The sequence below is a fragment of the Schistocerca americana genome, chromosome 2, assembly GCF_021461395.2.
Source record: "Schistocerca americana isolate TAMUIC-IGC-003095 chromosome 2, iqSchAmer2.1, whole genome shotgun sequence".
In the NCBI taxonomy this organism is placed as follows: Eukaryota; Metazoa; Arthropoda; class Insecta; order Orthoptera; family Acrididae; genus Schistocerca; species Schistocerca americana.
This window is the reverse complement of record NC_060120.1, coordinates 246463703-246478732: the sequence shown is the minus strand read 5'-3', so window position 1 is coordinate 246478732 and position 15030 is coordinate 246463703. Positions and strand designations below refer to the sequence as shown.

General features: G+C 44.0%; 1 protein-coding gene across 2 annotated transcripts in view; it reads right to left on the bottom strand.

Annotated features, from left to right (window-relative positions):
• The window catches only part of LOC124588991 (NAD(P) transhydrogenase, mitochondrial-like), a 232158-nt gene that overhangs the window by 26625 nt on the left and 190503 nt on the right, over positions 1-15030 (bottom strand). For both annotated transcript variants that reach the window (XM_047131514.1, XM_047131516.1), the window contains exon 12: positions 5888-6054. In XM_047131514.1, the coding sequence (XP_046987470.1) occupies positions 5888-6054 (167 nt within the window). The remainder of the gene's footprint in view (positions 1-5887; positions 6055-15030) is intronic.

Genomic DNA, 15030 nt, shown 5'->3' with positions numbered 1-15030 from the left:
TGGTGGCACATACATTTTTATATCTTCTTGTAATAATCCAAAGTGTATTAAGAGGAAAAAATTGTTCTGTTTCCTTTCAGCAGAATAGCAAGTTCAGCAGCTTTAGATTTCAAAAACTTGATATTAAGGTACTGAAATAAAATTAAGTTTCCATCACACGTGGGGAGATGTACATTATTCTGGGGTAATGTGGAGGCATGTGGAATTAAAAGCACGGCACTAAGACTTAATTTTGGTTTTGTTGGTTTACCTTGTGGAAACTTCACACATGTTGTTACAACTTTACACATGTTTTTATGAATTGTCTATGTATTGGCGAAGTCAAGATTTGTTATACATAACTATTAGAGTTGTACAGATTGATATCCCTGAGACCAAAATTCTGAAACACTGTAGGAGTTGCTAAAAAGTAACAGAATATCTTGTTTTGTAGATCTTCAATTTCTTGCCTAATGTGTAGCAGAAATATGTTACAAATTTTCCACCAGACCATAAACTCCATTCTAAACCCAAAATTTGGGATGCACAGTACAGCCTCTTCAGTTCTGTGTTTCAACTTTGGCAAACTGTTAAGTTACTGCCGGGATGTAGACACAATTTTCTATAAGCTCCAAAGGAAAAAATCACATGGTGTGAGGTCAGGTGAATGTGGAGAACTCCATTGTATGGACCATTATGACCAATCCAACAGTCAGGGACTTCAACATTCAATCACTCTCGTACAAAGAGACGCCATGGGGAGGGGCTCCATTTGCTTGCCAGATAAAAGTTTTCAGATTCACCATCTAACTGGCAAAAGAGCCATTCTTGCAACCATCCCTCTTACAGTAGCTTCATTGGAAAAAATGGTCCATATACTTCATGTTGGGACACAGTGCAGAAAACTTTTAATTTTAGGGAATCTATTCGATACTGCACAAGTTCATGAGGATATTCTGACCCCAAATAAGAACATTATGGGTATTTACCTTCTCAATTAGATGGAAAGTTGCCTCATCACTTGCCAACAGTAACCAATATGGATCCAAGGGTAAACGTTTTCTTTAAGCGTTCCACTTTGTCAACTTAAGTTGTAGACTTGCTTTCTGAACAGACTTCTTAGGACTATGGAGGTCACATAAACTCTGGCATGGTCCAACATATTCTTCAGACACTTTTGGTCATCTCATGCCTTCACCTCTACACACATCTGGTTTTTCTTCAAATTGTTGATGATGATGATGATGATGATTTGAGGTGAGGGGCGCTCAACACCGTGGTCATCAGTGTCCTGACGAAAAGACAGCATGCTAAACTCATGGGTGGGGACAAAGGCTGTCCCCACAGGCAGAGCAGTTTGTAACGTATTAAAGTCTATCTCCCTTCCCCACCAATTTAGGGATGCGCCCTGACATTTCACAAAATTTCACCACTCTTGTAACACTGGAATCAGTATCTGCGAGGATGGTGGGCAGACCTCCATGAAGACAGAGGACTGCCCTAATATCAGTATATAGGACACACATTGACAAAATATGTTGAACTGAAAGTGGCACACCACAAACTTTACAAAGTGGTGGATCCTCTCCTCCAGAGGATGAACCCATGTGTCAAAGGGCTATGTCCAATGCACAGTTTGGTAACCAGAACCTCCTTCCAATGGTGAGGCTGACATGAAGTCCACCAAGCCTTTGTGGTCAATTTGAGCAACCACAGTTTGTTTTCTGTCTCCTGCAACCATTCAGTCTCCCACTGACGCATGATGCATCTGTCAGAAAATGAGATGATGGTGTTCAATGAGATGGGACATTGATGGACAGCACCTTCCCGACATGCTTCCTTGGCGGCTTTGTCCCCATGTCATTGCCCTGGATCCTGATGTTGTCAGGTATACCGCAAAAGATCACCTCCTTGCCATGGGTTTGGAGCCACTGTAAGGAGTCATGGATGAGCTGAATTAGCTGGTCTACTGGACACATTTGGTGAAGTGCTTGCAGTGCACTAAGCAAGTCTGAACAAACAAGAAACCTTGTTCAGTGGTGTCTGTGAATTCTGGAAAGAATGTACAGACTCTTTAAAAACCCTGTCAGGGAAAACAGCAGAACAATGGACGACATTCTCTTGCTGGGATCCATCTGCGTAAACAACAATGAAACAGTGGGACATACTTAAAATGGACGATAACAAAGTTGTAAAAACATAAGCTGGCGTACAAGTTTTCTTGTACTGTGTCAAGATTAAAATCACTTTGGGTCTCTGAAGAGACCAAGGCAGCAAAGCACTCCATCCCTGGCTGTGAATTTTGATGCCTGATAGATCCAGATCCTTGAGAGGGTCTGTAGCACATCTCCCAAATGGCTTGGTTTCATGGGGCCGATTCCTGAACAGCCGTTCAAAGGTGGGTTGGACCACTAAACTAAATGTCAATGACCTAGGTGACCCTGAGATTTTCAGCACCTGTCGAGCCAAAAGGAGATGTCACCGAATCCAGAGTAGTCGTTCACCGGCCTTTGCACACACACTCTGAACTGGGCTGGTCTAAAAGGCTCCAGTCAATATCCAAATGCTCTCATGGTGAAGAGCATGTAGCATCTTGAGGTAGGAAGGGCAGGTTGATCCATAGACCATGGTGGCATAATTTAAATGTGATCAAACAAATGCCCTATAAAACTGCAGGAGGCAGCACCTGTCAGCTACCCACGTTTTTCTGCTACGGCATTTCAAAATATTCAATAACTAGAAGCCCTTTGTCGGTAGGTCTTTCAGTTGTGGGAGCCAAGTTAATTTCAAGTCAAATAATAAACCCCAAAAAGCACATAGTGCCTTGAAAACATAAAATATTGTTCCCCACTGTGAGCACTGGTTGGTTAAAACCTCGACGGACATGGTTAAAATTGACACATGTAGTCTTCTTGCGTGAGAACCGAAAACCAGTTGTCCTGGCCCAGGTTTCCAGCCTCCTAATGGTCAGCAGTAGCTGCCTCATCATCATTATAAGATCAGAGGAAGAGCACAAGATTTCAAAGTCATCCACAAACAAAGAGCATTTGACAGGGCTCCTGACTGTGAAGCAAATGCCATTGATAGCGATGACAAACAATGTGACACTGAGGACACTGCCTTGGGAGAACTTTTGTGGCAACTGCTTGCATGTCCATGGAAGAGGGACAGAAGAGGAAAGGCATCAGTCATGAATGAAGACAGCAATTCCACTTTAAGCCCTGTCTTCAGTAGTATCACCTGTATGGGTGGTAACCCTGTAATGTAGATGCGTCGGTGACTAAGATGCATTTCACGTAAGCAGATGCAGAACAGTTTCTCCAGGACCAGGAGCTCTAATTCTTCCAAACGTGAATGATATCCATTTAAATTCTACTCCAATACAGAAAACCCTGTGGAAGTCGTCGTTTAGCGATGGTTGCTCTTTCCTTTCTCCCTTGGAGGCGGTGATTTACCGGGGAGGTCAGGGGGAACGTTAGCTAGTTCCCAGCTTTCCGGTTCCTCAATTGGAAGTCCATATCCTCCTAAGCATAGTCCCCATCAGAGAGGGAGAGAGCTCACTGATCTGAAGGTTTAACTACCACTTTCTTCGACTTGGAACTATTTTTTGAAGGACGTTTTTCTTTACTGAAGGGAAGAGGTGGTTGCCTGGATTGCGTGGATGGCTTAGTTGGCTTCTGATGGTGGGTAGTGGTTCATGGCTCAGGTGGTAAGCCCATTGTTGATGGCTTCCCAACGATTTCAGTTGCAAGTGGAGCATTTCCCGCACAGGCACAATGACAAACGCATGTACTTGCACTTGAATCTGTGGTCTTGAGTTTGTGTGGAGGCATCACACTTGGCAATTGGCATCTTAAGGGCTGATGCAAAAGAAGTTGTGAAAACCAGAGGTTGCATAGCTTTGGAAGTACGTTTTAGTTTCACCATAGGGTATGCGTCTCTTTCAACTCCTGAATTTTCCTTTCCTCATTGTAAACCTCACACTTCCTGCTCCACACTGGATGATCCCCAGAGCAGTTCACACATTTTAGAGGAAGTGTACAAGAATTGCCTTGTTCATGAGCTGAGCCTCCACAACTGCCACATGTAGCCCTCCCATTACATCCCATAGTGGAATGGCCAAATCGTTGACATTTGTAGCATCACATTGGGTTAGGAACAAATGAGTGAACCTTAAAAAGATGAATATAGCCTGCAAGGATATGTTCAGGTAATTCCGAAGTACTAAACTTAGAATAAATGTTGCTGATTTTCCCAATTTGCCATTGACTCTCCTCATACAGTTCTGCACTTCCATGATGCCCATATTTTTCTGTTCTTCAAGTAAACTTTGCGGGGTCCACCTCCATTATATTAGAGCAGGTAACCACACCCACACTGAAGTTAATATGCAACTCCGACACAACTCGGTGGTCATCTATGGCCTTACATCCCAGGAGCTTAGATATTTGGGTTGAATTAGCAGTTTTAACTATAAATGTTCCATTACAAAGTTGTTTGACACTTTTTAGAGACTCAGCAATACCTCCCAATGCCTTGTGAATGCAGAAAGGGGAGACCTTCTCAAAGGTTCCCCTATTTGCTTGATTATAGTGGAAGTGTTACGGCACTCTAATGCTCTGTTACTATGATTCTGAGACTTCTTTTCAAGAGGGCTGACCAACCAAGCTCTCTTTGATGAGTGGGTGTAGGTACTACCTGATGGTACACTCATCCTGTAAGCAGTAGTAGTTTGATGAGACCATTCCATAGGGATCCCACAAGATGCTGGGGAAACAACCATCGACCCAGGCAGAGCCCTGCATGCCTTAGCAAGCCTTATGCAACTGGGGGGGGGGGGGGGGGGGTGGGGGGGGGGGGTGGCAAGTGTCCCAGAGATTGCCAACTAGAGACTGTTTTACCTCAACAGCCATTCACCTCATTAGCATGTAGCACACCTTGAGGTTGAGGTGTGTACCTTCCTCGTGGTCCAGGCAGTGAAGCCAAGACCCCCCATTATCCATAACACACAACATTCCACTGCTGCACTGCACAATGGTCACTGGAGCATGCCCAGAGCTTACAGTGACAGAGGGCTGGCAGGGCTTACCAGTCCCCGGCTCAGGAACCCCAGGGTCACAAGCTCGTACTCAGCAAATGAATGCTGAGCCGCTGAGGGGGTTTCAAATTGAGTATACCATCAGCAGATGTTCTTGCCACATGGGAGATCACACTTAGACTTTAAACGGAATGCACTTTGAACTGAAATTACAGATTCATTCTTAGCAAACTGCAGAACACAAAACACTTTATGCTCAGGAGTAATCATTTTGCCCATGTTGCAATGGCAAAACAACAAAGCAATACTCACATAAGCATTCAACTAAATCTGTTTGAATTCCTCTTTTATTGTGAGCTGAACCAAAAGTACAATGCTTACAGCTGATACTACTAAAATTTATAACTGGGGTACCTTCCATGGACACCCTGTATTTTGTTTGCTATGTCATGGTACACAACTCCATTAACAAATTTCAGGAAGGCAAGAAACAAAGCATTAATTTAGGACCCACTAAGCCACCACACCCGCATTTCCAACTAGCCCTAGTTGTTCGATGTGTACCATGTTTCACCAGTGAATGTTTTAGTTTCATCAAGTGCTATAAGGACAAAAAACAAATTGTGTCAATATTATTTCAAATGAAACAGGTGCCCTTCACACTTAGAATTTTTGTCAATGACATGACATATGACATACGTAAATCCAGCAACGACTAATCATTGTTATGAGTGTAATTTTGATGTGATGATTAACAGTATCACATTCCAGCTCATATTCATAATTTATATCTTTACATGTCTTTCCTGATCTCTTGAATGAAGCTGTTAAAGTATGAAATAGTTGGAAAAGGCACAACACCATTCTCACCTGTGAAAAGCTGCAACCAACTGGGGTAAATCTGTAATCTCAATCTTCTTAGCAATTGTTGTACCAATAGCTCCTCCAACCGCCATAGCTGCAGCCATCTGAGTGAGCACTTCTGTGTTTGGTGCCATTTGTCCCAGTGTTGCTGCAATACCTCCACTTACACCAATCTGAAAATTTATTCACAGTTCCACCCAATTTTCAGTTTAACTCAGATAAACTTGAAAGTACAAAATTTACCAGCATATCAAAATGAAGGAAAGTTGTAGAAAATTAAATTAACACTATTAAGTCAATAATATATAAGATGGCAAGATATACATAAAGATGCTCACGTATGCCAACTTGCGCTAAGAACTCAAAAAAACTTGAACAGTAAGCAAATTTGCAATGTTGATAATGTGTGTAGATGTACAGGTCAGAAATGACATCAAAACTTAATCAGTTAATTCAATAGAAATCTGGCTATTTTAAAGCAATTTTTGGGAATTTCAGGATTGTATTATAGCAGAAGTTTGTGGCGACTCAACCATCAATTGCCTTAGCAAACTCTTTGATCAACAGGGCAGACCACCTCTACAGTATTATCTTTGAGTGGCAGTTCACTCTGAATAACAGCTGTATGTGCAAGCACTCTCCTGTGTACTGCAGTTTTGGCAAATTAAGTGTAATTACCTGCACTTGTTGCTTACCCTATTCACTACGAGTGTCCCTACCCGGATCCTCTCCGCGTTGAGTTACCTTGCAACAAATGTCAGCACCTACTGCAGATTGCTCAGCACACTTATCCTATATGCCCACAGTGGAGCCATCACACATTTAAAGTTCTGATGAACTCACTGAGTAAAGAAGTGACTTTCCTACTGTTTCCTTTAGCGCTACAAATCTGTAAGAATGATCTATGTTTCCCACTGTGACATTCGCCTGCTTTATTTCTTCGTTGATAGTCCTCGGTGTCGACGTACTGCATTGTTATACAGGCCAAAAAATGGGGGGGGGGGGGGGGGTTGGAAGTTCAACATTGACTGCTGTAAATGATCTAACAGTTGCACAGCTGCATTTCACAGCTCTTTACATTCACTGTTCACAACCCCCAATATTACACATTTATATGGCCAGTTCACTTTTGGTAAATGATAATCCTCATTAATAGCTTGCAGGCAAACATCAGCATACTGCTAAAATAATTTGCTGCTGAACATCTATGAGAAGTAAAAACCTAACCACACAGTTCACAGTTCTTGAAGAACAGTAAGGTATGTGTGACACTATTTCTCAAATAAACTGAACAGACACTGTCATTGTTTTAACACATGGCCTATTTGTGGTACACTAATTTCACTGTTAATGCATTATTATTCCTCTAACTGAAACAGACTTCCCATCTGAAGATCAGTCACGGACTGACAGTCTCAGGATCAGAAGTCGGGCCTTTATACATCCTCACAATAATAGGTACTGAAACTACACATTGTTCAATGTTTAAGTTACAGAAACTACAATTAAAATACAACTCATTCAGTTAACTGGATCTATCGAAAAATTCCTTCTTTTTAACAGTTACTTCTATCACAAAAGTTATGCCCAATTATTTGTTTAAATAATAAAATTAACAGATACAGTTATGCAAACAATGCTTTTAATAAACCTGGTAATTATTTTGGAATCAAATAATATGTTTTTTAATAGAGCCAAATAAATTCTTTAAGAATCCTAGTAGTTCTTCTTCCAATTGTTTATAATTAGTACAGAATTTGTATTTGTTTATAAGTCAACAATAGCTTTTAGGTCACAAAACAATTACTGATTTCACCATATAACAAAATATATTAACTAGGAATAGTCAAAATAAATTAGTAAATCAATTACTTTCAAAAAAATTAGGCACAGAATTAGTTCTGGTGTTATATTTCTTGAGACCGAGGGCTAATCTTTCTCTTTCATGGAAATTCAGATTATTCTCAAGTATGTTAAAGGTAATTAGGCAAAATGAAATTAAATGAATTTAAGGGGGTAGATGGCAAAACAAGAAAGGAAGTAAAGAGATCCCAGCTTGCTTTGTCACACCATGAGGCATGAAAGTGATGCTTCCTGTGTTGTACTGTTGGTATCAGCAATGACCACTGACATGAACAATTTGTAATGACTGTCAACCTTCTGGGTAATTTTGGTAATGAGTGTAACATATTTTCATACCAACAAGACGCTATTCATCAGTGTGTTGCAGACAGACATATTGGGAAGGCATCCGAGTTTACCACACCAGCCATGTCAGGAACATTTCTGCCGAACCTATTCACGACATCATGTAGAGCCCAGCCACCCAGGCCATGTGATAAACCTCTTGTGGGATTTTCTTCCACACTGTATTTGGACCAGGGGACCTCATCTTCTACGGCTGTGCTCTCCAACTTCCCATGCCACCACATCCTTGCCAAAATTTCTGTGCAACTCTTATTGACTTGGAATTCATCCAAAACTACCAACCTTTTGCACAGAACAACTGGCAACATGGTTCCTTGTTGTTGAGTGTATTCTGCACAGCTACAGTATTTTTGACAACTGCTCCAAGTTCATCACACTACTGAGACATATAGGCAAGTATGCTGACACCATTAGTGACATCATTCAGACACCACCAACTACAGATAAATAGGACAGGCAAAGGCAGCATTGCTTCACCAGTTAGCAAGGACATCGAAGTAAAAAAGTACACCCACAAAGAATGACTAGGCACCATGACACTTTCTCAGATTTGGAGGTCCTATCAATATTAATTGACTCAACCCTAATGCCAGACCATGCACTTTGGACACCGGATCATCAATTTACATCACAGTTAAGATGGCCATGATCTCACATGAGAAAGAAATGACAGAACAAAATTAATTTTTGGCTGATAGGCTTCTAGCTGTGTTTCAACATCAACAATACATGGATTTCTCAGACATCAATTACCACCTTGAACCCAGCCAGGGATCACACCATGATAGCAACTACAGGCTGCTGAGCTGCCCCAAGTGCTGCCGAGAATAACATCACTCACAATTGCTGCGGGAGTGGCGACATTGAGTCATTCCAAACAAACACACCCCTGGTCCACATCAGCAAATTTGTTCTGGAAACACCCATGGCTGTCAACAATATTCTGCACCCAGGCAGGCAGAGTCAGTCACACCTCTATTGATTCCAAGCATGCTTCGCGTCACAGTTATAGGAACTGCCTCTCGAACTTTGGGCCTCAGACTGAAGGACATTTTCCCATAGCACGTTTTATTCAGCAACATCAGAGAGCTTGTACTGGGAGCAGATTTCCTTCAACATATCTTTCTTCTGATTTGGCACAGGGACCTCTTCCACACGTAGCAGCAGAGAACCTGTTACTGGTGTGACTGACGGACCACCACCATACACACAACTGCCTTCACAGATACCAAACCACAGCCACCCAATTTCATCAAAATACACGATAACCATGAGTTGGAGCTGGAATTACGGCAGATAACCCAGTACCGTGAAGATGTCAGATGAGAGCTGCTCATCTTATGTGAAGGGAACTGTGACCTGTGCCCAAAATTCATTCAGATCTAGATAATCTTAATGCTATGCAATCTAACTTGCAACACTGCACATGCAAGCAATCACATCTTTCCAATACTGCCACCATAAACAGTTCAGCGGATGCCGAGGCACCCATGCACACACACTCCGTCGGGACAGTAACAGCTTCAGTACAGTGCCTCTTCCTCATGGCACCGCCTCAAGACTATCATCAGACAGACCAATAGTCCCTGGGCTTCACCCATCTATCTCATCCCAAAAAAGGATGGCACGTATACAATTTGCAGCAGTTACTGAGTTATAGACACCCTTACGATTCTGGACAGCTATCCAATCCCAAACACTCGGAACTTCACCCATACCATAGCAGGTGCCTCTGTGTTCATTGTTTTAGATTGTAAAAATGTTTACTTGCAAATTCTTTGGACAAGGAGAACACATCCAAGACAGCACTATCATTCCATTTGGACTTTTCTTTAAGTATCCTACAGCCCACAAAAGCAGCACAGATTTGGCAGAGTTATAGACAACAGTCTTTTCAAGTTCACCTTCAGTTACATATACCTCTGTGGTATCTTCGTCTGTTCACTACCCCATATGAACATAAGCAGCAGCTCACATTTCTTTTCAATACACCGCAATATTTTGGCATTGTGATCAGTGATGCCAAGTGTCAGCTGCAGAAACCTGAAGTTACCTTCCTTGGCCATTCCGTTATGGTGATGGCATGCAGCCTACTACACAATGTACGGAATTTATCTGCCACATCTCACAACCACAAAATTACCACAAATTATGCCACTTTCTCAGAGTGGTAAACTTTTACTGTTGGCACTTACCTCACGCAGTTGCCATATAGGTCCCATTAATAAATGTTCCAGTGGGCAGCACACATCCAGCAAGCAAGACCTTGTAAGGAGTCCACACATATAGTAAGCATTTGACCACATTGATTGACTGATTAACTGAGAGAGTTTATGGGATGAAATGGCAATGTCATCAGCCCTGCGATTCCAAAGTAACTCCCAGAAGACAGAGTAGTCAGGGTAGTCAAATTATAAAATAATGAAGTTAAAACACATGCAGTAAAAGGCATAATGGGTGACTGGGGAAAAATGGTGGTCTTAACATGGGGGAGTGGTCATGGGGTCCCAGACCAAGAAGACATGAAGAGAGGTTCCAAACACAACCACCCTGCCTCTGCTCCAGGAGTAAAGCAAAGCCTTATATCTGGAAACAAAAACCACTTTCATGGAGCAAACTGAGGACCAGTTCAACCATCTGTGAATTGTCTGCTAATATTAAAATAAGGAATCGGGAAGACTATACTTAGCATGAAGGGCTAAAAAAAGGGGACATTCCACCAATATGTGGGGTACTGTCAGTCTGGCTCCACAATCATATTGTGGGGGTAGTTTGTTACGCAGGAGGAAACAATGGGTGAGCCTGGTATGACCAATGTGTAGATGGCATTTAATTGTGTAGAATTTATTACTATGAGCAGTAGTGCAACAGATGTCATTTCACATTTGGGCAAAGAGAGATTTGATGTACATCCGCACATCCACAGCTGGAATCATGAAAGGGAATGGGGGGTAAGTATCTGCTTGTCTAGCCAAATGGTCAGCCAGTTCATTCCCTGGGACACCCACATGATTTGGGACCCAGAAAAAGACAACTGACCAGGTGGCATGGCCAGGGGCAGGGAGAAGGTCATGGATTGCAGAGACCAAAGGGTGATGAGAGTAGTATTGGTTAATAGCCTGCAGGCTGCTCATTGAGGCTGACAAATTAAAGCACCGTCGAGTGATGTCTGAGAAACAAAATGGAGGGCTCTGTGAATGGCTAGAAGCTCTGCTTTGAACACTCTTCATGATCCTGGAAATAAATGGTGTTCTAAGCCAGTAGGGGACGTGAAAGTGTATCCCACTTTATAGATTGTCTTAGAACCATCAGTGTAGAAGATGGTTGCACCATAGAACTGTGCAAGGATGCCAGGTACAAGATGGCAGGAAACCATAGGGGTGACAGAGAGCTTAGGACCTTGGAATAGGTCGGTCCTAATCTGTTGTCCAGACACCATCCAAGGCTACAGGAGGAAATACACGGGGTGCATTCCAGTGAGTGGAGATTGATATCCTGGCAGAGGGGAAGTGAGACACATGCCCACATGCAATCCTCCCATCCATGGGCTGTTTGCCAGGAGGGAGACATCCCTTGTTTGCAAAGACAACAGGGTACACAGAATGGTCGGGGAACTGGCAATTGGCGATTGTGTAAGAAACCAGGTGTTGGCTCCATTGTATTTGTAGAGGGGGAATCCCCGCTTCTGTGAGAAGACCATCAATGGGACTAGTGCAAAAGGGACCAACAGCCAGACACCCCACAATGGTGAACAAGGTCAAGTAGTTGCAAAGTGTAAGGAGCCGCTGAGCCATAAACCTGACTACCATAATCTAGTCTGGACAAGATCAGAGCACAGTAAAGATGGAGAAGAGTGGTATGGTCTGCAACCTAAGATGTTTGGACCAGGAGGCAGGGAGAATTAAGTTTCTGCATGCATGAAGTCTTTGTTGTGGTTGTGGTCTTCAGTCCAGAGACTGGACTGATGCAGCTCTCCATGCTACTCTATCCTGTGCAAGCTGCTTCGTCTCCAAGTACCTACCCGTAACCAACTTCCCTCTGAATCTGCTTACTGTATTCATCTCTTGGTCTCCCTCTATGATTTTTACCCTCCACACTGCCCTCCAATACTAAATTGGTGATCCCTTGGTGTGTGAGAATGTGTCATACATGTGGGGCAGCCATGTTAGCTTTTCATCAAAAATAAGATCCAAGAAACATGACTGTGCTACAACATTGAGAAGTTGGCTGCGTAAATAAAGTTCAGGTTCGGGGTGTACTATGGGTCAAAGACAAAAATGCATAACCTGTGTTTTGGAGTGAGAAAACTGGAAGCCATGGGAGATGGCCCACGCACAGGTCAGTCGGATGGCACCTCGGAGGCAGCACTCAGCAGATGCTACCAAGTGGGAGCTGCACCAGATGCAAAAATCTTCAATGTACAACATCGGGGTAACCATGAGCCCAACAGCGGTTACAAGCCCATTGATGGCTAGGAGGAAGAATGTGACACTCAGTACAGAAACCTTAGGGTACCATTCTCCTGAATCCGAGGGCACTGAGTGAAGTGCCAACTCAAACCCGGAAGAGCTGGTGAGATAAAAACTCGCGGATAAAAATCGGAAGGGGGCCACAGAAGCCCCAGTCATGGAGGGTAACTGAAATGTGATGGCACCAAGCCATGTCGTATGCCTTTGCAGATCAAAGAAGACCACTAAAAGGTGTCGATGGTTAGTAAAAGCCTGTCAGAGCCAGGAGGAGGTCATGTCACTTGGTCAATGGTTGTCACTGACAAGGATGGGGTGACATTCATTCATAAATAAGATTTAAAACTCTCATTGCAAGGGGGGCAGATGGCACCTCCAGGGTGTCTGGGGGTGGGGGCTTGTCTTGGGACTTATGTTTCTTCTTCTTCTCTTTTGGAGATGGAGGAGGGCAGGGCACAGAGGGAGTACAGATGTCTGCAAGATCTGGAACCGAAAGAGAGAAGGCGACCCTCGGACACATGAGTAGGGCGTCTCATGGGTGAGTTGTGGTAGGAGGCTTCCAGCCTGAAAGACACCGGTGAGAGGGATCCAGGGGGGATACCCCCATCACCAGCAGGTGTCAAAGAAGGGGGGCACTTCTTGGGCTAGGGAGGCGGAGCAGCTCCTAGACAGGAGGTCATGGGAACTGCAGGGGACAGGGAGGGGAAGGGGGATGGGGAGGGGGCTGGAGTAAGGAAGAGGCAGGAGGGGGAAAAGATGTAACAGAGGCAAAAGTTGAAGATAGTGACACTGGATGGAGTTTCTCACACTTTTGGCGAGACAATCCAGTCTTGAATCTTCTTCTCTCTCTCTTCTATCTGGGCAATCCAGTGAGCAAGGGAAGTGGTGGTCATGACAAATGATACACTCAAGTGGTTGAGCACAGGGGCTTCCATCATGGAGAGGGTGTCCGTAGTCACCACAGAGAGGGTCCACAGTACAGGGGAAGACATGTGCCCAAAACACAAGCATCGAAAGCACCTCATGGCTGGTGGGACATACAGCTTCACGCACATCTGTAGCACATAACCTTGACCTTCTCCAGGAGGGTAGCACCCTCAAAAGCCAGAATGAAGGTGCCAGTATTGGTGCAGTTGTCTTTGCGATCCTTCTGCACATGTCAAACATAACGAATGCTGCGTCACTCCAGATTAGCCTGGAGTTCCTCATCAGTTTGCAGGATGAGGTCCCTATGAAAAATCACTCCCAGGACCATATTCAAAGATTGGTGAGGAGTAATAGACGCTGGGACATTGCCAAGACGATCACAAGCACAAAGAGCTGCACATTGGGTGGCAGATGAAGTTTCGATCAACAGGGTGCGTGACTGCATCTTACTAAGAGACTCCACTTCACCAAACTTGTCCTTGATATTCTCAACAAAAAACAATGTGTTTGTGGTGGTGAATGTGTCCCCATCTGTCCAAGTACAGACAAAGTAGAAGGGAAAGTGTTTCATCCCAAGATGGCAAGCCTGACCCTTCTCCCATGGTGTAGCCAGGGAAGGGAAGGCTGACAGATCATACAAAGCAGCATGCAATTATCCTTCACCATTCAAAGAGACAGCCATTTGAGAACAGCCAGATTTTTGCAGCTTGATAAGCTTTATGTGCCAAGCATCTGCTCTGATACTGCCCACTCTAATCAGGGGCTCGCCCCATGGGCACCACCCAGCCACAGCAAGGGCACCTGGCACGGCTGCCATTGCTGGGAGTTCCAATGCTCCAAGAAGCAACCACTCCTTGGCATATATGGGGAGGGAACAGTTCAGGTATCAGTAGTGTGATCCCTATGTCATCAAGGGGCTCAGCCAGATGGGTACATAACAGCCCCACCACCCAGACTGGCTACAAGTTCTGGTGACCTAGCAAGATGGAAGGGAGGGAGTTCTTCCCCAAATGGCTCACATTAAAAACAGGAAATTTAGAAGTGGAGGTCAAACCTCAACTGGGGACCTAAACACCAAAAAGCATGAAAGAACCGGCAGAAGGAACAAAATTGCAAGCAATATAGGGAACCAGGTGGATAGCAGGTCGATACAAATCAGGACACAGAGAGGGGAAGAAGGCTGCAACAGGGAAAGACTGAGGATTGGGAAGGAGGACAGCATGAAGAAAATGCAGACAGGGAAAGAAGAATGGGCTGCAATAGCTCAGGAGCCTGTGTGTGCCACGCACGAGCTCATGAAAGAACTGTGAGCCTCGGGGGGCGAGGGGGGGGGGGGGGGGAGGGAGGTTGTAGACAGTCTTTCTCAGGCTATGACACTACCACACCCACACTGTGACCAGACTCCATCTGTAACGCTTCAAAAGATGACCATCTTGATTATGTTGCACAATTTTTGACTGACATAAGACATGATCATGGTGCAGACAACATTATTGCCTCCTGAATCTCTCTGTGGATATTGACTGTGATGAGATGGCCAAGCCACAT